Source organism: Silene latifolia, chromosome Y, assembly GCF_048544455.1.
Source record: "Silene latifolia isolate original U9 population chromosome Y, ASM4854445v1, whole genome shotgun sequence".
NCBI classification, from domain to species: Eukaryota; Viridiplantae; Streptophyta; class Magnoliopsida; order Caryophyllales; family Caryophyllaceae; genus Silene; species Silene latifolia.
This window is the reverse complement of record NC_133538.1, coordinates 441,987,603-442,014,907: the sequence shown is the minus strand read 5'-3', so window position 1 is coordinate 442,014,907 and position 27,305 is coordinate 441,987,603. Positions and strand designations below refer to the sequence as shown.

Genomic DNA, 27,305 nt, shown 5'->3' with positions numbered 1-27,305 from the left:
GTGGGCTGCAGAGGGTCACCTGTCCTACAGGACGGTGAAGAGTTTGGTAAATAGGAATTCACTACTCATCACCCATCCTCTTTCATTCTTTTGTCCAAATTTCTTTCAAATTTCATTCAAAACTAAAGATAGCTTTGTTTCAAATCATAATAGGAGGCCGGGAACATCAGGTCGTTCTCGGGTTACACGACAGCGATGGAGCACTACGAGCGGCTGTCGGCGGAGGAGAGGGCCATGATCGAGCGTGGAGCGTTCGGTCCTTTGGTACAGGTCTGGAGGGATATCGTGAAGAGGAAGTTACGGGCTAACCTTAGCCTTGTCCGCGCTTTCTTGGACCGATTCTGGGACACGACTTCCACGTTTCACCTGCCTTTCGGTGAGGTGGGAGTCACTTTGGAAGATTACGGCATGATTTCTGGTCTGCCGTGCGGGACCGAGGAGGTGGTGTGGCCGGAGACTGCCATGAGAGTGGACTCGGCCGAGGCGAGGAGATTGATCGGCTGGAACTTGTCGCCGAAGGCTGTTGCAGTGCCGGGTTTGGTACCCAGTTCTTACGTTCGAGACTACTTTGCGGGGAAGACCCCGGCGCTGGTGACGATTGACGGGAGGGAGACGGCTCCTCCTCCTCCTGTCTGGTGCAGCGAGGGCTCGTCTCGGCTTTGGTGGTTTCGTCTTCGATTTACCTCGGAGAAAAGGGCGAGAGGTCGACGAAGCTTCTTCCCTTCCTTTCGACCTGAGTTCCCTAGGGCGCTGGGGACCGGGTCACTCTTTGGTTTTACGGTCCTCATCCGCTTCATGAGGGCCATGGTTCGTCCGGAGTTGATGGAGAAGGGGACTTCTCCAGTCTGCCGCCGGACCGGACTCTTGTTGGAGGTATGAACCTTCCTTTAGACCAAAGTAAATTCCTTTCTTTATCAAATCACGAAAGATCGTCATTGATTATTCCGCTACGGCGTGGGTGTACTCCTACTTCCCGAGTCTCGCGCCCAAGAGGACGGAGCCGCTGGAGAGGGCCTATCCTGTGGCGAGGGATTGGGTGATGTGCCGGACGAAGAGCAAGCGTTCTTCTCACAACGTCTACCGGCGGGACGTGAACGCTCTTCAGCTGAGCAGCGTGAGTATCCCATTTGTATTCATTTATACTTCTTATACTTTGCCTTTAATTGATCATAGGAATGATCCTTGCCTTATCTTGTCATAGTGGGTGCCCAAACCTTGGGCGGAGTACGCTGGAGTGCCTCCTTTCGTGGCTGAGGTCCTTCGACCCAGGAGCCCGAGCCGACTGCTGTTGAGGACGTCGATGGGTCCTGCGTGGTACTTGGGTGAGCGTTTGGCTCGTCAGTGCTCTCGGGACGCGTTGACGGTTCCCATCGATCCTCCCAGGACGATGTTTAGGGACCTTTCTGAGGCTGAGAGGGAGGCGGACTTGGCTGGTGCCAGTGGTGACGACCTTCTTCTTCCTGGCGAGGACTACTCGGCGTTTCTCTACGAGAGGTTGGCGTACTGGCCGGTAGTGGTGAGTATCTTTTACTTTTTCATGATTTGATTTTGAGAATTTACGACGAAAGATCATCGATTAATGAGAGCTATTTGTCTTTGCAGGAGGTCGAGGCGGCGGGCATCGAGCCCCAGTGTACCCCGAGACCCTCGAGTACACTGACGCGACCGGGAGGACGACGATCTCCGAGCTGCGTGACTTTGACGTAGCTGTGACGGATGCTGGCCTGGACGACTGGCAGCACCTGATTCGGAGGGTGAGTCTCTAACTTGTATAACTTTCGTGTAGGAACACATTTGATTGAGCTTGTTCAATTTGCTGAGAATTTCCTTTGAAAATGCAGGTCGCGCCGTCCCGGTTCGTGGCATTATGGAGGGTGGCCAACCGGCTGCGAGCTACTGCCGTCGAGGCACTCGTCGGTGGTCGAGGTCGTCAGGTATGAACCTTACACCTATTTCTCTTTTTGATTTTTGATTTTTCTATTTTCAATTTTGCTTGAATTGATTGACATGAGCCAATTTATTCTTCATTTACAGTGGTGACCGCGGTGGAGCGAGAGTTGACCTGATCTCGGGAGGAGACAGCTCGCTTGTTGAGGAGCTCGAGGTTCGGGACGCGAGATCGCCGTTCTGGCGGCGAGAGTTGCGAGTTGGAGGGCGCCAGCAGTAGTTTTGTGTAGTTTTGTAGACTTGTACATTTGGACATTTGATTTTGAACCTTTTTGGACTTTGTTTGGGCGCAAGCCCCGGTTGCTTGTACATTTGCTTTGTTCGGCGTATATACGACGGCGTGAGTGCCTTTGCTCTTTGGGTTGTGTTGCTTGTATCTGCGCAGTTAGTTTACGAACAGGTTTGGTAGATAACGGTTTTTGCGCCGTCATCTTTCGCCGAAATTTACATAGAAATCACGCAAAACATACATTTTTATATACATATGGCCTTAATTAGCGCAAAATGAGACTCAAAAGAACACAAAAAAAAAAGCAAAAATTTTTTAGGAAATGACCGGACGGTAGGGAGGGTTACCCTAAAAAAAAAAAAAAAAAAAAATAAATCTATAAGTTAGAGAATGTAGAAATGAAATTAAGAAAGCGAAGTGAATAAAAATGCTGAAATTTGTTAATAATGGAAACAAATGAAAATTGTTTCCCAAAAAAAGAAAATGAATTAAAATGAAAAGTACTTCCTAAAAATGAATTAAGATGAGAGTTATGTCCTAAAAAAAGAAAATGAATTAAGTGTGATGAAATGGCGAAGGTGTCGACGTCGCCTCGAAATGCGTGCCCGCGAATTTAGGAAACCTGAAACATGGTAATCTTCCCGTATTTACCAAAATAAAACCCCGTAGGAATAGGAAATCATTCGTTATAGAATTAGGAAAGATCCAACGCGGAAATCACAGAAGTGAGACTGGGGAAGAGGCACAGCATGAGCTGCGTCCCTTTGAAGAGGCACTGACCGAGATCTGCGCTTTGTTCCCAAAGCCGGGTCCGTTCTGACGGATTTTTTGAAACAGAGACTAGTATAAATAGAAGCGTCGATGGAGCTTTAATTCACCTAAATCTTCCGTCTCTTCTTCGTCTATTCACATAAAACTCTCAAAATAAATCTTCAAAAGAAAATTGTCATTATGAATACTTTGGAGATCCGCATGAAGGAATGGACCAACGAATTTTCGAATATGGAGAAGTATGACATGGGTGCTTATAACCTTGGGTCTTTGTTGAGTTTGAAACTCATCAAGGTTGTAAAACCGTTCTTGGATGCTTGCCTTGACTATTGGGATCCGAATTATCATGTTTTCGCGTTCCCAGGAGGTGACATTTGCCCATTTCCTGAAGAAATTGCTGCTATTGGTGGGTGGGACCCCGAACATTTACCTGCCATTCCTTCCACTTCACAAGGGTATAAGAGCAAATTTAGAGACTTGCTTGGACTGACCAGACTTGAGGTGGATCGTCTAGTTACCCCGAAAGGCGTGAGAATGTTGGATTTTATAGACCGATTCATCAACAGGGCCGACCCTACTGTTTCTCATGTTGTTAGGAGGAGGGCATTTGGCTTTTGTTTGTTGCATGTGTATGTCTTCCAAGGACACGTTGATGAAGACTTGAGAGGTGATCCCCGTCTTTTGGGCCTTATTGAGCAAATGGAGCTGCGCAAGAGCCCAGCTTGCTTATGCTTAGGAGAGATTATATTGGGTTTGGATAATAGGAAATCCAACCGCGATCTGCCGTTCTTGGGGAGTCCCGTCATTTTGCAGGTAAAAGTCATCTCTTTTTTTTTTTTTTCGTTTTTTTTTTGTTTTCTCTTTTTTTTTTCTCGTTTTTTTTTGATGTCTAATACCTGCTTTTGGTAGGTTTGGCTTATGGAGCGGCTCCGATTGATAGAGCCCCCAGTTCATGCACTTTCCTATCATGCTCGTTGGATCGTGATGAGGACGCGGTTGTACATGGTGGACTTTACCCGGGTCTGCGATTATTGGAAGAACAAGCTGAAGAATGATGATGGTCCGTTGATTAGGTGGGTTGTACCGTGGTGGCACCTCAAGTCTGTCACTGGAGTGTCTTCTTTGGATCCCACTACGTCCGTGCGCATTCATGGATTGGAGTTTATGGTATGCATCTTCCCGGAAAGATTGATGAGGCAAGTTGGGTTGAAGCAGACGATCCCGAGGCTTGACACCGTCCCGCAGACTGCTATGGCGCTTACTACCGAGAGCCGAAGGGAGTGGGCTATTAAATGGGCCCAAAGAAACATGTGGTTCTTGAGCTTCTCTGCCAATGCTTTGTGGGTGTCGGATTCTTATCTGAGGTGGAGAAAGGCTACTACTCCGGAAGAGCGCGAGAGACTGAGAAAACGCGAGCCTGTTGATTACAAGGTGCGCGAGGGAGAGAAAGAGAAGGAGAAGCATCTGACAGAGGGAAAAGAAGAAGCCGGATTTCAAGTTGTTCATCCTTCGAAGAAATCCAAGACTACTCCTATCGCAGAGATGGTGATTGGCAAGAATGGAAAAGCTAGACCTCGAGAAAGACCGTTGGTGATTAGGTCTGAAGTGGCGCAAGAGCGTCCGGCTCGAGGTCGTGATAAGAAATATGATAGGAATGACAAGGGCAAGGGGAAGATGGAGGAATAGCCCGAGTCTTTATTTATTATTTGATTATTATTATTATTGTTGTTGTAATAAAAAGGAGGGATTTTTAGAATCCTAGCCTATTCTATTTTTATTATGTAACGTACTATTATTATTTAGGAAATGAATGAAATAAAAAGGTTAAATGGTTATGAAACCGTTGGGATTTTCTACTTATGATTCTTGTCGAATTTCAAATGCGATGCAAATGTCCTTCTATTTACATTTTAGATATAATGGGTTGAATCCTGTGAAGGATTGCCTACGTATTCACTTGAAAAGCGAAATCAAACCCTTACGCGTAGTTCGAGTAAATGTAAAAGAATAATTGTTCGAAGCAAGAGCTTGTAATGAACATAGAGAATAAGCATGAGCTTTTGCTTACTCTGGAGGTGCGAATTTAGTTTATTTGATGATATGAGGATGACAAACTTGTCAAAATGCAAGAGCACAGTGACATTAGCTTATTTAATTTGGGCGGGGGCCGTTTATTTAGTGCCACAAGAGCGACACGTAGGTTTACGCGAGGCGCGTCTTTTGTTCCTATTCTAGGCATAGTACCGTTTCAGTTGGTCAAGGTTCGTAGGGTTTGAAAACTCATTCCCATCTAGGTCTGTGATTCTAACCGCACCCCCTAGGAGTATGAATTTGACTAGAAATGGTCCGGCCCAATTAGGTTTGAATTTTCCCCTTGGGTCGACAGGTAAAAGAGCTCTAACCGATTTAAGCACTAAGTCTCCTTCTTTGATGTTTCTTGGTCTAACCCTTTTGTTGAAAGCTTGTTTGATACGTGCTTAATATGTTTGGACATTATGTAAGGCGCGTAGCCTACGTTCATCCAGGAGGATGAGTTCTTCATATCTATCCTTTTTCCAATCGGCCTCCGGGATTTGACTTTCTAGTAGAATACGCAGGGATGGTATTTCTAGCTCGACTGGGTTGTACGGCTTCCATGCCGTAAGTCAAATAGAAAGGAGTAGCCCCAGTGGGTGTCCTGACAGATGTACGATACCCCCATAAGGCAAAGGGTATCTTGCTTGGCCAATCTCTATAGTTGTCGATCATTTTCTTGAGAATCGTGACAACATTCTTGTTTGCCGCCTCTACCGCGCCGTTAGTCTGTGGTCTATTGGGCGAAGAGTGATGATGCTTAATCTTGTATTTGGCTAGCAATTGCTCGGTTTCAGCTTGGAAGTGTGACCCGTTATCGCTAATGATCTCATGTGGGCAACCATATCGACAGATGATATTGTTTTGTATGAACTTTGCCACATTTTTAGCCGTAAGACCAGTGTAGGAAGCCGCTTCTACCCATTTGGTAAAATAGTCGATTGCCACTAGAATGAAACAGTGACCTCTGTTACTGGGGTTATCTTTCCGATTATGTCAATTCCCCATGCAGAAAATGGCCAAGGAGATGTCATCGTGTAGAGCAGTGAAGGAGGGACATGTTGTACATTCCCGAAGATTTGACAATTGTGGCAATGTCTTACGTATTTGATGCAATTGGATTCCATTGTGGTCCAATAATATCCCAGACGTGTGATTTTCTTTGCCATCTTAGGCCCACTCATGTGAGGACCGCATTCTCCGTCGTGGACTTCTTCCATCACCTTTCGTGCCTGTGAATGATCAAGGCAACGTAAGACTACACCAAGAGGTGTTCTTTTGTATAATTCTCCTTGCATGAGAACGTATTGGGAAGCTAATAGGCGTATAGCACGTTGCCCCCTCTTGTCCATATCCGGTGGATAGGTACCATTAAGCTTAAAATTCAGGATTGCTTGGAACCAGGGCTCCTGTGCGATTTCCTCTTCATCGGTGATTTGGTGGACATAAGCCGGCTCTGACCGTCGTTCGATGCACAAAGGCATTTCCATCATGTGATCTGGCATATTTATCAAAGATGCAAGTTTCGCAAGAGCGTCTGCAAATTGATTTTTCTCCCGAGGTAGGTGTAGGTAGGTTACGTGATCAAAGAATTGAGCGACTTGGTCTATCCTAGCCTGATAAGGTACGAGGCTTTCGCTTCGGATTTTCCAAGATCCTGTAACTTGGTTGATTATCAGTGATGAATCCCCATGTACTCGGAGGTTTTTGATGCCTAAGCTTACTGCCGCTTGTAGTCCAATGAGACAAGCTTCGTATTCTGCAGCGTTGTTTGTCACCTCGAAGTCGAGTTTGACAGCAATCGGTGTATGCTCACTTTCAGGAGAAATGAGCAACACTCCTATTCCGAATCCTCTTAAGTTTGATGCTCCATCAAAGTATAGGTCCCAGGAGTCTACATCAGTTTGAAGTATATCCTCGTCGGGAAATGACCAAGTATCTATGGTTTGTGCGTCATTGATAGGATTTTCTGCGAAGAATTCGGCGACGGCGCGACCTTTTATAACTTTCAGTGGTATGTATTTAAGGTCGAATCTCGAGAGCATCGAGTCCATCTTGCCAGGCGTCCGTTGAGGACGGGTTTCTCGAAGAGGTATTTGACTGGATCCATTTTGGAGTATATCTTGACGGAGTAGCTAAGCATATAGTGGCGTAGCTTCTTCGTTGCCCACACAAGAGCGAGGCATGTCTTTTCGAGTTGTGAGTATTTGCACTCATACTCCAAGAACTTCTTACTAAGGTAGTAGATAGCTCTTTCTTCACTTCCTACAGTTTGAGCCAAACATGGCACCCATGGCCGTTTCGATTCTTGTGAGATATAAACCAAGAGGTTGATCTCGTTGTGGTGGCATGAGTGCGGTGGTTTAGCCAATATCTCCTTGATTCGATCGAATGCCTTTTGACAATCGTCATCCCACATGGTGTGGTCTGCTTTCTTGAGTTTCTTGAAGATAGGCTCACAAATCATCGTAAGTTTCGATATGAATCGACTTATGTATTGTACTTTTCCCAGGAATCCTCTGACTTCTTTTTCTGTTTGAGGTTGTGGCATTTCGATCAGAGCTTTGATTTTGGAAGGATCTATTTCTATACCCCGTTGGCTAACAACGTATCCTAGGAGTTTGCCAGATGTTACCCCAAATGTGCATTTCTGAGGATTGAGTCTCATGTTGTACTTTCGTAGCCTTGCGAAGAACTTGCGAAGGTTCGCAATATGTCCCTCTCTTTCCTTGGATTTGACGATCATGTCGTCTACATATACCTCAACTTCTTTGTGCATCATGTCATGTAGGAGTGTAGTTGCGGTGCGTTGGTATGTAGCTCCGACGTTGATCAATCCGACGGCATTCTTGTATAGCAATAGGTTCCCATTGGGTGACGAATGCGGTCTTATGCATATCTTCCATGGCCATCTTGATCTGGTTATAACCCGCATATCCATCCATGAAGGATAGTAATGCGTGGTCGGCAGTATTGTCCACTAATATGTCAATGTGAGGTAGAGGAAAGTCATCTTTTGGACTCGCTTTGTTCAAGTCCCTAAAGTCGACGCAAACACGGATTCTCCCATCCTTTTTGGGCGCGGGTACTATGTTAGCTACCCAGTCAGAATACTCGGAAACTTTGATGAACCCGGCTTTAAATTGCTTGCGCACTTCTTCCTTAATCTTTAGAGCCCATTCTGTTCTCATTCGTCGAAGCACATTTCACAGGTTTGAAACCTGGCTTAATCGGAATCCTATGTTCGGCAATATCCCCTGTCGATTCTGGCATGTCTTTGTAGGACCAAGCTTAAAACGTCTTTGAATTCATTTAGGAGGTCTATGAAATCGGCCCTTTCGGTAGAGCTCAAGGTAGTCCCTATCCTAAGTTCTTTGGGTTCTATTTCGGTTCCTACATTGATGGGTTCGGTGTCCTCTATTACTGGTCCCCTTCCCCTTCCTGTAGTATTTCTTTGGCTACGTAGGGAGGTATTTCGATTGAGTCTGGGTCTTGGTCATCCTCAGTATCATCGTAAAAGCAGTGCACTCAAGATAACACAAAGAGTAAGCGAGAACTGATTTATTCATATTAAGATTTGAGTAAAGTTGAAACAAAGAAGCCAACTGATCCATGGTCAGTGGCGGTAAAGGGACAGTGGTTGGGGCATTTCCCGAACTACTGTGACTACTCGAGATTAAGCTAGGAGTAACGAAGGGAGTGGGGATGACGACAGGAGTGGACTCTCTAATGACTTCTCTAGACTACGACTCGAACTCATCGTCTTCTGGTTCTCCTTTGAACATCTCTCCTTCTCCAGTAGTGAGCTTGAAGAGTCTTCCTTGATTGTTGGTCCATTTGATCAATTTTCTCCATCCTTTCTGCTGCTTCGCGTCGGTTTCTGTGATCAACGCGGTGGGGTTGAAGCGATCGTCTTGAAGTATCATAGTAACGATCTCATCCTGCGCGGCCCTAACGAATCGATCTTCTCCAAACAATAGACTAACAGCTTGTTCGTCTAAGCAAGGTACTTGACGGGTTTTGGCGGTAGGAACCGTTTCTGGAGGAATGAAGTAGCAATCGTGAAAGATCTCGATTCCGGCTAACTTCCTCTCAAGATAATGCCAAGGTTCGGGAAATCCGTGAAAGAGTTCTAGACTTCCTTCTTGAACAAAGTACCCATTTAAAGTGGGGAGATAGGGCCTCATTTGGACTCCTACGTGCTTGCGGTTTTGGACTTGGGCGAGCATCTCGAGAACCTCTTCTTTTGTGGGTTTATACCCTAGTCCCAGTGGTATCCTCGTTGAGTTGCCTACCTTGTATGGTGCGAAGGTATTCTTCCTAATAGGGTTCAAAGGCATTCAGGAAGTATCCCAGGATTTGAGTATGTGGTTGACCACCAAGTTAGAGTAGGGATTGTAGTATAAGGGTGCCAATTCGCTTTCTATGACATTTACACTTTGGAAGCCCCCAAGTTCGTATACAGGATCCGCAAGGACTTGATTGTTCGATTGTTTTTCGATTATTGCCTTGATGGGTGACGAAGTGATCGTCACTACTTTGCCGTTTAGTGGGATCTTGATCCTTTGGTGAAGTGTGGATGTTACCGCTTTGGAAGCATGAATCCAAGGCCTTCCCAGAAGTATGTTGAATGAAGCTTCAATGTCCACTATTTGGAAGTTAACCTTTCGTTCAATTGGCCCCGTGGCTATGGTTAAATTAGCAAGTCCTACTACTTTTCGTCGTGTACCGTCATATGCACGCACACCTTGATTGGTAGGGGTCCAATCCGACTCTTTCATACCTAGCTTGTATGCCGTTTTGAGGGGTATGACGTTGACCACGGAGCCATCATCCACCAAGTTCATTGGCACATTCTTCTTTAGACAAATGACAGTGATGTATAGAGCAAGGTTGTGACTAGCGCCAAAAGGGGGCAAGTCTTCATCTGAGAAAGTAATAGGATTACTTAGCTTAGGTGATTCTTGGAAGACCAAGTTGACTACATCTTCAGGAGTGGAGTTATGTGCTACGTTTAGCTTGGCCAAAGCTTGCAGTAAAGCTTGGCGATGTGGGAATGAGCTTGCTATTAATTGCCAGACTGAAAGATCAGCCTTTGTTTTCTGTAATTGCTTGAGCAAATGATCAGTGGGGTCATCTTCGTTGTCATTTGGTGTGATGACGTTGGTTGGACCATTTTGAGTAGTGCTTTGATATGGGCGACCCGAACGAGTTAGGTGATCCACATCTTGGTCTTCACCATTTTGGACTATTTCCTTGACTAAAGAGTTTTCAATGAGATATTCGTCCTCATCATCATCGGCCCAAACCCCATTGACTGCAGCTAGTTCCCTCATTCTCATGATATCACCTTCTAGTCGTATGATTTGACCGACTAGTTTATCAACCACGGTGATTATTTCTTGCATAGTGGCGTTTTGAGAGAAGATCAATGGTACACGTTCTTCGGGTATTGCGTTGGGATTGCATAAGGTTATTACCATGCTTTCTAGTTCCCGAACTTGTCTATCTACACTCCTTACCCATGTGATGAAGTCGGAAATGGTAGGGGAGATAGTAGAGTAGAGCCCTTCATTCTCAATCGCGTGAATTTCATTTTCGGTGGGAGAAATGAGGTGTGAGCAATCTAAGGTAGATTCATCACTTGTGATCACTAGAACTCCAAGAGGATTCTGAGTGTTGTTGGGCTTACCTCCCGGTGGTATTGGGAGTCGACCATCTTCAATCATGTCTTGAAGCACGTTTTTCAACTTGTAGCATTTTTCTGTGTCGTGCCCCTTACCTCTATGGTATTCGCAGTATGAATTTTCGTCCCAAAACTTGGACTTCCTTTCGGGTTCGGGAGTAGGTCCAATGGGTTGGAGTTTACCTTGCTTCATTAGCCTTTTTAGAGCGTTGGAGTAAGTGTCCCCAAGGTTTGTGAATTTCCTTGGTGGGGTAGTTTTCTTGGATGGCTCGAGAAGGTTAACTTCATCGGTCTTGCTAGTAGATCCGTATGAACGACTTATGGACCCTTGATATCCTCGGCCTACCGTTTTGGACAAGAGTCCTTTACGGATGTCGTCTTCGATCCTTGTTCCTAGTACGGTCAAGTCTTTGAAGGTTTTGATGTTTTGGTATCTCAAATGGTTGGCATATATGGGCTTGAGATTATCCACAAACTTCTCCACAAGAGTAGCCTCATCCGGACGTTCAACTAGTTGAGTGCTAGTCTTCCTCCACCTACTTAGGAAGTCGGTGAATCCTTCTTTGTCATTTTGGGTAAGAACCTCTAGAGTACGCATGTTGACTTGGATCTCGGCATTATCCGCATATTGTTTAGAGAACTCGATTGCGGCGTCTTCCCAAGTGGCGACCTTCTTGTGATCTAAAGTGTAGAACCATTGCTTCGGGATGGTGTCAAGAGATGAAGGAAAGATCCTTAAGAACATCTCGGGTTTGATGCCTTTGATAGACATGTAATCCTTGAAGGCACGAATGTGGTTCAAAGGGTTCTCCTGTCCCTTGAACTTAGGGATATCCGTCATGTTAAAGTTAGTTGGCAATTTGGAATTGACGGCTTCATACTTGCGATTGTTCTCCCTATAAATGTCATCCCCCTTAAGGTACATCAATTGCTCCTCTAGGTATTGGAGCCTTTTCTCAGCAGCAGTCGTCCCCATGAGAGGATTCTCATCCCTAGATTCATCATCGGAGTTACGTAGTACTTCACTCTCAAGAGGAGGCAACCTTCCCTCTACGGCATAGATACGGCCTTCGATGAGCTCAAGGCGGTCATAGGTTTGTTCTTGAGTAGATTGCATTTGGGCTAGCGCGACTAGGATTCGATCATTACTATTCTGGAGTTGGTTGAAGTTTGCTTCATCACTTGATCCGGGCATCTTGGAAACTGGATAAGAGATCGGCGACGAATCAAAACACGATCGACTATTCTATCACACTTGCTAAAAGAGGAAAAGTTTTGACTCGTGAAGTGGGTGTGTGCCACTTGTGTTGAGTGAGTTTTGAAGAAAGACAAGGTCTTTGAAAATGTGTGTCCTAGTCAACTGTAGTGTAGTTGTAGGAGTGGACTCGAAGTGAGGTTTTGAAATGGGTTTGTGGCCCGAATTTTGACACGACAAACGGACAGAGTTTTGACCGGATTTTGCGCTAATTGGAAGCCTTTTTCGAAATTTTGTTTGAAAAAAGGGTTTTGATTTTTGAAAATTCGTCATGGTTTTGTTTAGAAATGGTGATCACGTAAGGTTTACACATTTATACAAGCATTATAACGGGATGCTGAGTGCATTTAAAAGGGATTTGGTTTAAAGGGTGGGTTGCCATACCGAACAATCAAACCCGAAGTCTGTGGAGAGGCTCGTGCCAAACAAGAGTAAGGCCGATTCCTAGTCCATTTCCTCAAGTAGTGAAGGCCCTTGATACAAACAGGAGTAAGCATCATGGTATGGATGACGTCAATCGCTATCCATCCTTAGGCCCAAATAAGAATTAGGGCCGTTTAGACGAGACGATTGGTCGAATGGGTTGGGTTGGGCCTAGGAAGGCCGAATTAAACGGTCTAGGAAGACCGAGTTATGAAAACCGACAATTGTCTTGTACAAGCTATTCCCTAACCTTGTTCAAGTTTCACCCTTGGCTACACGTAAGTGTATTATCCCCAGCAGAGTCGCCAAACTGTGGACAGCGGGCCGCCCATGGGGGCGCTTGGTGAAAACGAAACAAGCGTTTGCATTTTTGTATGGAGTCGCCACCAATTTTTATGGGAAATTGGAACCGTTCGAATACTTCGTGTCATGTCAAGACACAAAGTAGTGACATGAACACTAAGCAATCGTTACCCTTAGCATTCTATGTCTAGAATGACTCTCGTGGATGCCAATGAACACGGGTGTTCACAGATATCTGGAGTAAGGGGTGAGGGTACGTATTAGGAAGCTCTTTTGATCGAACACCTAATCCCGCCCGCCTCGATAGCGGCCTCTACTAATGATTAGGGAAGTTATGCGTACTTGATATATCGTCGGCTATATGCATGCAATGCAACATCCAAGTTTTAATCCTAGCATGTGAGAATTAATACTAAGTCGGTTGACAATTATTTAGCAAACAATTGGGTCGAGGTAAGATTTAATGTTCAATTACATGTGAAAGCATACAAACAATAAAAGATACACAATAATTATGAATTACAATAATGAAAATTATAATAATCACATTGGAATAGGCGATTTATGTCGAAAATACCTTTAAAACGGATAATTTGAGAAAAAAGAATAAAAGAATGAAATTAACGAACAGGAATTAGCGTGATATTACGGTTAATAGTTAGTTACTACGTAAACTAATTAAACTATGTCAAGCGAAACGGAATTGAGGGGCGAGAACTCGATCGAGAACAGCGCAGCAGAAGCTGCGTCCTTTGGAATAGGCGCGGCGTGAGACGCTCGTGTTCCTTGGCTTCGGCCCATTTGCAAAGCCGTAATTGCAAGCCGTTAATGTTAATTGGTGATTTTAATGGTCAATTAGATTATTTACTCGGATGAAAGTGATTAACATGTTATTTAACACATGAATAGGTCATGAAAGCAGTAAAACACGGATAAGACGGAATTGAACGAATTAATTACATGATGGAATAATGATAGAAGTGAAAAATATTAATGAGTCCTACGAATTAAATCAATTAACTAGGTTAGACACAATGGATTAATGACAAATTAATGACGAACATGCGAATAAACAGATGAAAACTATATCAAAGACGAATCCCAGAAACTCAATATGAACAAATTGAATCTCTACAACCCGGAATTGAACTTAATGACGAAAACCCGCAAATATTGGATTACTCGGGATTTAAGTCGGATTTATGACAAATTAAACATGAGAATGACGGTGATTATAACACATGTGGAATTATTATGATATTAAAATGAAGAATTAACAGACGAAGCAAGCAAAAGAAAGAATTTGAACACGAATTACAGAGGACAAACGAAGAAGAAAGGAAGCAGGAACTGCGGCAGCCTCACGAAGAGGCGCAGCAGGAACTGCGCTCCTTCGAAGAGGCGCAGCAGTTGCTGCGTCCTTTCTCGATGGTTATCTACTGGAAATTCGTAAAAAAGAGGTTTTAAAGCATGGTTTAGAAATCGATTTTAATGGTATTTTCGACATAAACCTTACAATTGATGATGATACAATAAATACAATAAATAAAAGGGGAATTTACACCCTCAGACTTACATGTTGACGAAACGAGAAGGACTAAGATATCGATTAGTGATGCTCGACGCGAATGCAAAGAAAGTGCCCTCGTAAGAGGAAAACGATTAATTAATTAAGTTGATTGATGTGTAGTTGGTCAAATTGGTCGGTCATGCAACGGAGAGGCTGGTACCCGGAAAGATCCGAGCTTACGTGGTCGAAAGTTCAAGCACGTTGGCGCCAATAAGTAAGAACAAAGTCTAGAATGCAAAGGGAGAAGAGAAGGGCGGACACTCGCGTGAGAAATATGAGGAGCGAAGGCTCCTATTTATACTAATCACGTGAAGGAATTAGGGTTTCGGAGACTCTTTGGAAGTGAATCTCGGAAAGATATGAAAAAGATACGAAAAACACGCGAGAAAAGGGCTCGGGAAGAGGCGCAACAGCCCACTGCGTCTCTTGGAAGAGGCGCAAAGACTGCTGCGTCTATTCCCGTGAGGTTTCCTCTCTATTTGAAGAAAGATTTCGCGTTTGAGTTATGGTAGGACGGAAATAATTCGATCTTCCTTAATATTTTATATGAATATTACGGGATTTTATTTGCCAAAAGATAAAATTTGTGAAATATGGAATAGAAATATCTGGAACATTCCAGAACATTCCGACTCGGGATTTAACGGTTATCAGAAAATGGAGACGGTTTTAGGCCCGGACTCCGAATGTACTCTAATTACTGCCAAAACGACCGTATCGGGACGTAGATGACAACCATGAGGTAGACATTAATATTTGAGCAATCACTTGACGATAATATTACAAATTGTCACAAATCGTTCCGCGTATTAAACATGCGGCCCAATCATCACCGGGTGGTTTGCGGGAGGTGCAGAAATGAGGTATCTACACTAGGAAGGGTTCCTGATTGTGTTCAATAGGGTTCTTGAGAGGGTTGTTTTTGTTGTTTGCTCAGGGAGTTAGTTATAATTTCTCATTTTCAATCATATCTTGGATGACGCCTTTCAGGGGGAGACACATCTCAGTATCATCTCCGCGTCTTTGGTGATATTGACAAAAAAATCTTCCGTTCCATCTTCGTCCTCGCTTGTTTGGTAGAGGGTCTGGAGTTAGACCAATCGATTTGAGCTTTCCTTTGGAGGTTAACCTTTCCAAGGCTCTGGCATAAGATATACCTAAATTAGGAAAAGACCTATGGGGTCGTCTTGTTTTATTTGGTGATGCATCTAAGGGATTGGCTTCAATAATTTCAGTAGCCTTCCAATTAGGGTTGGCTTTGCTGTTGGCAAGTAGTCAGTCTTCAAGGAGCTTAACCCTTTGCTCAAGTTCAGAAGAGGGAAGATTTCCAGTTGTCAGTTTGTCCTCAACATGGGAGAGACGAGTGCTCAAGTTCTTTACATTAGCCAGGAGTCGCAGGAGCAGGTTGCTGATTTCAGCGGATGTCATGGTGGGTGCAGATTGATCGGCTTCTTGAGTTTCTTACTGAAAATCGATGGCACCCAAGGGATTCCTAGCTTACATAACGAGAGGCGTTAGAACTTGTTTTTGTATGGGATTACACAAACAAAGGGAAGGACACATTTGTTCAAAAGGCAGTTTTATCGTGGAGACGGGGCGTTGTGACTAGATTATGAGTTCTTGAAAGATCGTGAGTGACTTCTCGTGTTTGAACTCACGGTGGGTGGCTTTGAACTTAGACTCGAGTGTCGAATTTGGCATAGTGATGCCTAGAGAAATGACTTCTGACAAAATTTGGAGGTTTGCTGATGGCGTGACGCTGTGGGCAAGACAAACTCGACCTTTGACCCGTTATATAGAGGAAACACGGGTTTAAAACCCGACTGGTTTTGACTCTAATAACGCCATTGGAGATCTCTCGGTGGTTAGGCGACACGACCTAGACTAGAAGGTAAATACTAACTTCGGCGGAGACTTGACATTATCTAGACAACTTTGACTCGAACTCGACTCGACTCGAGGCTGAATTGAAAATGTGGAATGATATGCGCGATTTTATTATTTAAAGAGGATTTCCAAAAATAGAAATTTTCAAAAAGCTTGATTTCCTAAGGGTTGTCGTTCGAAAATGGTTAAGTTTATTTTCAGAAGACGAGTTTGTAATAATCGGGGGTTGCTACGACTTAGAAAACAGTGCATTGTTTTCAAAGATAGTTATCGAAATTTAAAATCGCGGGTTTGAAGATCAAGAATTGAAATTTTGGATAGTTGAAATCGTTACGGCCTAGAAAATGGTGCGTTGTTTTCGAAATCAAGATTTCAGATATTGAAACGGTCATTATGTCAGCGCAACAAGTGCATTTTGAAATGGTTCAAAAATCGAGTATTGAAATCGTCATTATGACGGCATAGAAAACAGCCAAATTTGTTTTCAAAAGATTGAAATCAGGATTGAAAATTTTAAAACGATCAAATTTGTTTTCAAAAGATTGATTTTGGATTGAAATTTGATAATGATTAAATTTGTTTTCAAAAGATTTGAAATTGGGTTGACAATTTGAAAACGGTTAAGTTTGTTTTCAATAATTTTGATATTGATTTGAAATTATGAGTAATGAATTCGTCATTACGGCGAGTTACAAAACGGTCTTGATCTTTTAAAGGTGGTTTATAAATTGAAAATTGTGAGAATTAAAATTGTCAATTCGACGTCTTCAAAAAGGCTAAATTTGATTTCTAAAAAGATAGTTTTAAATTTGAAATTTGTGGAATTGAAATCGTTATTAAGATGGCTTAGAAAACAATCAAATTCGTTTTCGAAAGCGGGATTTGAAATTTAAAGCATTACGGGAATTGAAATCATCATTATGACGGCTTGAAAAACGATGTTTTTTTATTTGAAAATTAATTTTGAAATTTGACAATTCGAGGGTAGAATTCGTCATTATGACGGCTTGGGAAAATACGTTTTGATGTTGTCAATTGAGGATCTAAATTGTCATTACGACGATGTAAAAAGGGTTTTGAAATGTTTTGATAATCGAGGATAGAAATCGCCATTACCACGACGTAAAAACAATTTGAGATGTTTTAAAAATGGACACGGAGTGGACTACGATCACATAGCATGTAAGTAATCATTGTTCATTATATGATGCTAAATGTTGACACGGGTTTTGGTTTGAAAAGGGTGGTTACACACCAAGGCGATCAATCCTCGATCTTCGAGAGGGATGCCAATCCAAACAAAATGGGTATGGTTGGCACCCTAAGCCTCGTTCACGTTGGAAGTGAAGCTCTTTGACGAAAAAAAGGGTGTTTCATCTATGGTATGCTTGATGCAATCGGGAGTTGAAACGCGGGGATGAGTAAAATCACGCCGATGAGATGAGCCAATTGGTCGATAAGGGTTAGGTTGTGGGTCTGGACAAGGAACCCAACTTGTGACCATAATATCAGATTATGCACTTTAACAACGATCTCATTTGAGTTTCACCTCCAAGGATCACAAAGACACAAGTGTCCTAGTTTTCCCCAGTGGAGTCGCTAAACTGTGGGCATGCCACTCACATGCCAATCAGTGGACATGCGGCGGTCTGAAAAGCCATGTTCGGGAGCGTAGGTGCTTTGACCGGATCATTTTAGATCGGTCGATTTTGTTTCGATGAAGGTCTCGAAATGAGCAAGATGTTCAGAGTCGCCACCAAGCAATTGTGAAGTGCTTGGACACCATTCGAGATCCACTTTATACCTTGGTAAAACAAAGCATGAAGCAATGCTTGACATAGATACTAAAGATAAGGACTCGTCCCTTTTTAGCATTCTATGCCTAGAATGACTGTCGTTGTCATAGATAAGGCCATCCACTATTGAAAGGTTTTGAGAAAGGCTGAGGGTACATATTAGGAAGCTCTTTAATAGAACACCCAATCTCGTCCGCTCTAGCGGCCTCTACTGATCGATCGTGGTTGCTAAGTGGAAAAGTTTATAAGCATGAATGCACATCCATCCATTAGTTTAACCTAACATGTGAATATTTGCTAAGTCGGTTATTTTAAGCATGTACCAAGAAATTGGCGTCAAAGTTGAGATTAGATTGATTTGCATGTGAAGCGGAAATTAAAAATCCATTTACCAAGTTCGGGTTATGATGCTTAACATGATCCAATTTGTTATTCAAAAGAATGAATGAAATAAAAAGGAAATTGCAAAGAAAAAAGGGGAAAATAAAGTAATGAAATGTGTAAGAGTGTTTGCTCGTTAATTTATTCCACGATGCATTCGGATTTGTCCGTAATCGAGGATCGTTTTAATCAAGTTCTTGAAAAGGAATAATAAAGGGATCTGGCAACCTCTTGGGGCGCGAGCCAGTAGACGATCCAAGAGGTGCCGCCTGGTTTTAGAAAAGTCGTAAAATAGGAAAAATATGTTTAAATCGAATGCTTTCGAGTCTTGCTTGCATAACTCGGGGTAATTACTATTGTATTAGTAATACCTAATTTTGAGTTAGGATTTGCAAGTTTGAAAAGTATAGTTTACTAGTGAAAGTATAAAACGTGTATGCTTAGCCATTTTATCACTGTACTCGGATTAAATCGACATGGTATTTATGTTAACCAAGGGTGATATCCATTATGGATAAAATGAATGAAAGTAAATAAAGAAAAAAATAATTTGATATTACCAAAGTATGTTAAGTTTATTTGTTTATAATTAGTCGACATATGTCATCGTACTTGGGTTAAACAAACATGGTATTTGTATTAACCAAGGATGAGTCTTAATGTGACCAAAATGGTTTGTAAAAAGTAAATAAATGGAAAAGTGAAAGGTGAAAGAAAAAGTGCTTGAAGATTCATAAATTTTTAATTAACCAACGAATATCGTCGAAACTCGGATTTAACCGACATGGTATAATTAACCAAGGGCGATTTTGGAGATGGTCAAAATCAAATCAAAAGAAAGAAAATGAAATAAAATGAGAAAAGTCGTAATAAAATAAAAGAAAGAAAAGAAAAGAAAGGGAAGAAATAAAAAGGATGAAGGAAGAACAAGCGCAACCACTGCTAGATTAATACTGGAGAGCTCCCTGGGGCGCGAGCATGCTTGCTAGACAAGAAGCCCCTGCCTCATGCCAAATTCCGGTTTTAGTTCATTTCCTCCATTTTTGGACCGTGTTATGCATCCCTCATGTTGTAAATACATGAAATTAGTGAGTTTTTTACACCCTCAAACTTACATGCTATGATGTTTGCCAAGTAGACGACTATTGAGACGGTTTTCTCGTTATGCGACTATTCGTTATCAAAATAATTTTAAAATAGTGCCTTATAAAAGGATTTTGTTTTGAAAAGATCTTTAAAAATATGTTGTTGAAAAATTGAGTTGGTCAAATTGGTCGGACAAATTCAATGGCGACGGTACCAATCAAAATGAGTAAGGCATGAGTTTTGGATCAGTAGGTCCAAAACACGTGTCGATTTTGACTTAGGAAAGTCGAGTATAGAATTTTAAGGGAGATGTGAGGGGGAGGACTCTCGCGTGAGTGAAATGGGGTGTAAAGGGTGGGTATTTATAGAGAAGTGTAAGGTGTAGGTCGGTTGGAAATTGCTTGAAGCCCAAGGAGGGGCTAATAGGGGCGCGAGCATGCTTGGACATGAAGAAGGTCTTATCCTTTTGATGTGTGGACGTTGCCTTTGCTCTATTTAATGTTTGGTAGGTGTGATTTGTGGTTTTTACTATCATGTTGTGTAAGATGATTGTGGAATGGTTTTCAGGTGTTATTTGGGGGAGGTTTTGCATGAATGACTTAGGTTGACTCGGGTTGCGGGTTTCAGAGTCGATTTTAACTCTAAATAGTATTGCTTTAATGCAAATAACATGACAAAATAATTTGTGGCATTATTTATCATGTTCGAGACTTGGGTTGACTCAGGTTGATTCGGGTTGCGAATTTCAGAGTCGGTTTTGGGCCTAGAGTAACGCATCAAACCGTTTCATATATAGACAATCCACGCACGCATATCGAAACATGTTGTAGTTCAATCATCATCGGGTATTTTTTGGAGGGTGCAGATACTGGGTATCTACAATATACAATCTAATGCATATGCTTCTACCAACTATATGACATATAATCTAAATACAAGCTCCTAACAACCTATAGGCATAAAAACCGCAACAAAACTCCACAACATCTTCATCAACATATTACCCATCCTTCTCATGTGACAAATGAAAAGAAAGGGAAGGGAAAAGAGTTTAGAACGATCATACCAAGCGGTCTTCATATTCCCTTATGATATGTCTCAAATGGATTGTTGTACCTATGCGAGACGAGAACAAAATCACACAACTATATACAATTCTACACTACAAAAGTACAGAACATGTTTTTGGTTTTTCATATTTATATGTTTGAGATTTTTCAAAAAAATTCTAATTTTTATAGGTTTTTGAATGTAAATTTCCACCGCCACACTTATTTTGGACATTGTCCTCAATGTACAAGGTAGGACTAGTAAATTTTAACTAAAAAATTTTCTCTCTCTAAAATTTTTCTCTCTCTATAACAAACTCTTTTTTTTTCTTATTTCATGAAAACCGTTTTTTCCAAAACCCTGTTTTTTCCTTGCAACTGACTCCTTTCATGGCGCGCACGCGTGCTCGACAGCTTCAATCAAAGCCATCCATGGCTTCCGTGGACACTCAGAAATCTATTGGTACCAATTTTGTGGAAAATGATGCTGAATTGGACGAAATTTTACATACCCAGCCTCCGCGTAAGAATACTGTGAATGCTCTTATTCAATCCGCCATTGTTGTTAAAGGTTCTACTCCCTCTCTCGTTAAGAAATCTGTGATTACTCATGCTCCTTCTCGTATTGCGAATCTTGGATTTACTTCTGGCAATGTGATTTATTCTCGTTCTTCTCCCACAATTAACCTTACTAATAGTACTCAAACTGTTGTTTCTGATACAATTGTGAATCCTGAAACTGCTATTCCCATAGTTCCTTCTGTTAATGTCGAATTAGGTTCTGCAACTGTTCTTGTAAATGCTACTGTGGATAATCATACTAGTATAGATACGAATAAAGTGTTAAAGGAAGAAAACCCTACAGTTTCTATAGTGTCTAATGTGGGAAAATCTGACCCAAAAGCTACTATAATGGGTGGTAACTGGTGTAAAGCTCTCAATATTCCTGCCAAATTAGGCATGAATCTCTTTTTTTGTGAAACTAGTGCTAATTCCTATGAGGTTGATATTGATGCTTCTGATTATGCTGGGGAATTAAAATTGTGGTCTAATACTCTAATGGGTAATGTTCTTGGAGGACGACCAACCCTGAAAACTGTACAAGAGTTTGTTAATAAGAGTTGGGCCAACATTGCCTCTCCCACAGTTCGGTATTTTAAATAGGGGTGGTTCACTTTTCGATTTGATTCTGATGCTGCATTAATCAATTTTCTGAAACAAGGACCTTGGAAGATGGGTCATAACACTTTGATTTTGAAACAATGGAGTCCATCCTTTTCTTTGGACATAGACAGAGTTGCAAAGGTTCCCATTTGGATCCTTTTCCCAGGCCTTGACCCTTTCTTATGGACTGATAAAGTGCTGAGTAAGATGGCTAGCAAAGTGGGTAAGCCACTTTTTGCCGATCCAGCCACTACTTCAAAGGAGAAACTGTCTTTTGCTAGGGTGCTAGTTGAAGCAGATGTATCCCAGGAGCTTCCTTCTCATGTGGTTATTAACACCCTCACCTGGGTTAGTATTCTCAAAAAGTTGTTTATGAATGGTTGCCCTACTATTGCAAATGTTGTGGCAAGTTGGGTCATACCTCTGTGAACTGTAAGAGGAATAAGTCTGTTACTGAGGTTACTCCTTCTGGGTCTGATCCCTCCTCTAAGGGACCAGTTTCTCAGTCAAAGCCTGTTCAGTCTCCTCATGAAAATGTGGCCACTGAGCTTGTTCCTTCTGACCCTTTGGCTACTGATATCTTAATCTCTCCTAATTCCTTCCAGATTTTAGGAGAGAGCTCTGAAGCTGGTCAAGTTGAGCTAGGTGGTACCTCAGCAGCTTCTGTGGTTGTAGTGGGTTCAGTAGAGAGGAATGTAGACTCAGAATGCTCACTGCTAGGTCAGAGATCCTCTCTTGCTGATCCCATTCCTCCTCAGAAAGTTTCTGAAAAGCACTCAGGAAGCTCAGCTAAATCTAAGGGTAAAAAGCCATCTAAAAATAAGTCTTTGGATGTAACTAAAACTGCCTCTGGACAGAAGGGCAAACCTGGACTAGGTGGTACCTCGGATTCCATTCAGTATGATGGGTTAGTTGAGGGAAGGAATGTAGGCTCACCAAGCTCTCAGCTAGGCCAGAGATCCTCTTCTCACTTACCCCTCTCATCTAATTTGGTCTCTGAAATGCATCAAGAATGTCCTAGTGTAGCTATTCCTTCTCCTGGTATGATTGAGTGCTTCTTCACTAGGGTTAGCTACTTCAAGCCTTGGTAGTAAGCAATCTCAAATGACTGTCTCTTCCACTGCAGAAGTTGGTCAGTCTGTGTTACAGCATGACAGTTCTCAAACTGGTTTAGTGGATATTCATGCTTTTGTTCCTCCACAACCAAGTTCCAAATGAAGATCGCCTCTTGGAATGTGCGTGGCTTGAATTGTCCTCTTAAACAAAATGATGTCAGGGATTTTCTTAATCAAAATCACCTTGATGTAGTGGCTCTCTTGGAAACCAGAGTGAAAATTGGTAATGCTTCTCGTATTCTTAATAACAGTTTTAGACATTGGGACTCTATTTGCAATTATGGTCATCATTACAATAGAAGGATCTGGCTTCTCTATAATCCCATTAATGTTACTCTTAGTGTGCAATCTATTGGTGATCAATGGATCAGTTGTAGTGTGTTTCACAAAGTTTCCTCTACCTCTCTCAATCTTACTGTGGTGTATGGAAGTAATGATGCAGCTGAAAGAAATGCTCTTTGGGCGGGAATGGAAGCTGCTAGTACTCCCAATCCTTGGTTGGTGATTGGGAACTTCAATGTTGTTAGATGCCCAGCTGAAAAGTTAGGCCCTCATCCTCCTATTTTGAATGAGATGATGGATTTTAATTCTTGCTTGATTTCCTGCAATCTGGATGATATTGCTGGTACTGGAGCTGATATGACTTGGACAAATAAGCAAGACCCCTTGACTAGAGTTTGGTCTAAATTGGATCGAGCTCTTGTCAATCAGCAATGGATTTCCTCTTTCCCTACTTCTAATGCTCTCTTCATGGAGTCTGGTCTTTCTGACCACTCTCTTGTGGTGGTTCAGGTTCAGGAGGACATTAAAACACAAAAACGGTTTAGCTTTCTGAATAGCTGGATTCGGCATCCTAACTATGATACTATTGTTAGAGAAGCTTGGTCCTTCCCTGTTGCTGGTAACCCTATGTTCAGACTCTTTACTAAACTTAAGAAGGTTAAACATGCTCTTAACCGGTTTCGTAGAGAGAATTTTAGTGACCTTACTTGTCGTGTTAACGCTTCTAAATTGCAGCTTAAGGACTGCCAGAAGGAGCTCTTACAGGATCCTTTTTCTCCCCTCTTTATTGAAGCTGAAAGATATTGTCTGGCAAACTATACTACTCTTAAGAAAGCTGAATTGGACATGCTTACTCAGAGAGCCAAATTGACTCATATCCAATCCTCTGATACGAGTTCCAACTACTTTTTTGCCAAGATTGCTGAAAGAGAGCACCAGCAAAATATTGTTAATATTGTTGATCATAATGGCCTGCTACATCAGGGGGTAGATAATGTTAGTCTTGCTTTCCAGAATTACTACAATCAGTTGTTGGGCCAGACTGCTCATGTCCATAATCTTGATGATAATTTTATTGGTCAGGGACCTTGTGTTTCTGAAGATGATAAAGTCAGATTAGTTTAAGACATTTCTTCTTCTGAAATCAGAGCTGCTTTGTTTAGCATTGATTCCAACAGCAGTCCTGGGGTTGATGGATTTTCATTTGGGTTTTTTAAGTCTTCCTGGGATATCATCAAGGGAGATATCTGTGCTGTTGATCACGGTTTTTTTAGGTCTGGCCATATGCCCAAGCAAGCTAACTGAACTTTAATTTCCCTGATACCCAAAAAAGCTACTGTAACTTCTGTTCTTGACTATAGGACCATTTCTTGCTGTACTGTTTTCTATAAAACAGTTAGTAAAATTCTTTCTAATAGGATTCAACCTATTTTGCCTTATCTTATTGGAGAGGAGCAAGCTGCTTTTGTTAAAGGCAGAAATATTTTTGAGAACATAATTCTTTCCCAGTCTCTGATTAAAGGATATGCTAGGAAGGTACTTTCTCCAAGATGTCTTATTAAAGTGGATATTAAGAAGGCATTTGATTCTATCCAAAGGGAGTTTTTATCTCAAATGCTTTCTAGTCTGGGTTTTCCTTCTATTTTATCTAAATGGATTATGAGCTGTATCACCAACACTTGGTACTCCTTCAAGCTCAATGGAGGTATAGCTGGCTTTTTTCCTGGCAAGAGTGGAATAAGACAAGGTGACCCCTTATCTGCATATCTTTTTGTCCTCAGTATGGAGATACTTTCTAGATATCTCAGAGTTCTTTATGCTAAAAAGAATGTCTTCTATCATCCCAAGTGCAGCAAGCTTAATCTTAATCATCTTATTTTTGCTGATGACTAGATGATCTTTGTTAGAGGAGATGTCCCTTCAGTTGTTGCAGTTAAAGACACTCTTGTTGAGTTTGCTCTCCTCTCTGGGCTTCATGCTAATGTGGATAAAACCAACATTTATTTGGGGGGTATCTCACCTGAACTTGTTTCTGAAATCCTCCAAGAAACAAGTTTCTCCAAGGGGCAGTTTCCTTTTAAATACTTGGGTATTCCCTTATCCACCTCCAGAATCTCTGTTACCATGTTTGATCCTCTAATAACTAAAATTCAGAAAAAAGTTCTCCATTGGTCTTCCCATTCTTCGTCTTATGCTGGTAAACTTCAGCTGATAAACTCTGTGGTTTTTGGGCTTGATAATTACTGGGGTGCTAGTATCCTTCTACCTATTGCCATTATCAAAAAAAATTGAGCATCTTTGCAACCATTTCTTTTGGGGTATACCTGACACTGGCAGGAAGATGGTTTTCAAAAGTTGGAGAAGTATTTGTTCTCCTTGGTCTGGTGGTGGGTTTAACATAAAGGATCTCCCTTCCTGGAATAGAGCCCTTCTTGTCAAATGGCTTGCTCTTCTTATTGATCCTGCTTCTGGTCTTTGGGCAAAGTGGCAACATGTTTATGTGTTCAAAGGGACTGACATCTGGTGCCTGAAAGCTAAGGATTCTTTCTTAGCTAGTATGAAAGGGATCCTGGCAGTTCGTGAGTTTCTTGTAGAATCAGCTGGTTTTATTCAAAGTGCTCAAGCTTTACTTCAATACTGGGTTCATGGCTCTCACTTTCATCATCAACTAGCTTATGATTTCTTTAGGGCTGCTCCTACCAAAGGGGACTGGACTAAAGGTCTTTCCTATTCGTCCATTGTTCCCAGTCATCGTATTACTTGTTTAATGGTTGTTCAAAGCCAGCTAGCTACTCAGGATAACATTAAAAAAAGGGGGTTACCAGTTTTATAACAGGTGCCGCTTTTGTAAAGCCAGTGAGGAAGATCATGGCCATTTGTTCTTCTCTTGTCCTTTCACTGCTCAGGTCTGGAGCTCCATTCTGAGTTGGATGAGCCTCTCTCAGTTTTCTTCTTCTTTACTCCATTTTCTGGTTGCCTGTCTGTTTGGTAGCAGCAGGAACAACTGGAAAACTCATTGTTATTATACTTTTCTTGCTGCTGCTGTTAATCAGCTTTGGTGGGAACGAAATCAACGAATTTTTAGCCATAAGATTACTGATGCAGCTGGGCTTCTCTGCAAGATCAAACGTTTAGTTTTGGCTAGACTGTCTATCAAATTCCCTCAGTCCTTATTTAGCTCTTTACTTGATCACTCTGTCCCTTAGTTGCTATCTTTTAGTATGTATAGTTTCTTTAGTTTTTTTTTTTGGTGGAATGTTAGTAATTTCATTAAGCACAAAAGCTATTACAAGCTATCACCACAATGTTACATCAACTCAATTTTATAGACCAATTGAGTTGAGCCATACACGATTAGCACTAGTAAATATATTATTACATTGCCTTACTCTAATTTGCAACACCTTAAATATTTGAGCTACCACATATTCAGGGTGAGCAATGAGTCCTTCCAACCGAGCCAAATTACGCTGCTGCCAAACATTATAATACACGGCCATGAAAGCAAACAGACAAACAACAGTCTCTCCTCTTGACCAATGTCTCCTACCTATCCATATAATAGCATTGCCCTTGGGAATAGGGATATGCAGCTTGGCTGAAATCAGTTCCAGAATAGTAGAGACATACCTGCAGTGTTGAAACAGATGAAGCATACTTTCAGTTGAATTGCAACAGATACAGCATTGATCATCTAAACTAACTCGATGTCGAAGCAGCCTGTCCTTGAGGGGGAGGGCACTCCTAAACATTAGCCAATTCAGAAAGCAATGCTTAGGCAAGCACCAAGGGTTCCAAACCAAAGTTGCCCACCCAACCTTGTGCTCCTTTTTCCTCAGCCACTCATAGCCCGAGGAAACAGTATATCCTTTCAAGTCAGCAAGCCAAACACCATGACTGTAACCATACTTCAGTAAATTCTTAGTTTTACAAATATCCTTCCAATTGCCCCCCATATGAGCTTTTGGAAGATAATCATCCCAGTGTGAGCTCTTTATATAAACTTGATGCACCCATTTTATAGTTTCTTTAGTTGTTGAGGCATTCTAGTGGATAGTTTTTGCAAATGTAGTTTCATTCCTTTTGAAATGAAATGAGAATTTTTTGCAAAAAAAAAAAAAAAATGAAAAGTAAAACTTGTTTTTGTATTTTTGAAATAAGGTTTTATTGAAAATAAAGAACTTATTTTTGGATTTTCAATATTTGAAAAGTAAAAACGTGTGTTTGGGTTTTTTTATTATAGGAATTAGAATGCAATATGCAATGTATGACATTAATGAATACATGC

The 27,305-nt window shown here is 41.8% G+C and overlaps 2 protein-coding genes across 2 annotated transcripts; one reads left to right on the top strand and one right to left on the bottom strand.

Annotated features, from left to right (window-relative positions):
• Positions 1–22,834: 22,834 nt before the first annotated feature.
• Positions 22,835–25,309, top strand: LOC141632678 (uncharacterized). Its single transcript, XM_074445200.1, has 4 exons — positions 22,835–24,127; positions 24,236–24,291; positions 24,379–24,826; positions 24,911–25,309. The coding sequence occupies exons 1-4, from the start codon at positions 22,835–22,837 to the stop codon at positions 25,307–25,309; spliced, it is 2,196 nt and encodes a 731-aa protein (XP_074301301.1).
• A 1,031-nt stretch (positions 25,310–26,340) lies between these two features.
• On the bottom strand, positions 26,341–26,973 carry LOC141632676 (uncharacterized). The gene has a single exon (XM_074445199.1). The coding sequence runs from the start codon at positions 26,971–26,973 to the stop codon at positions 26,341–26,343; it is 633 nt and encodes a 210-aa protein (XP_074301300.1).
• Between the last annotated feature and the right edge of the window lie 332 nt (positions 26,974–27,305).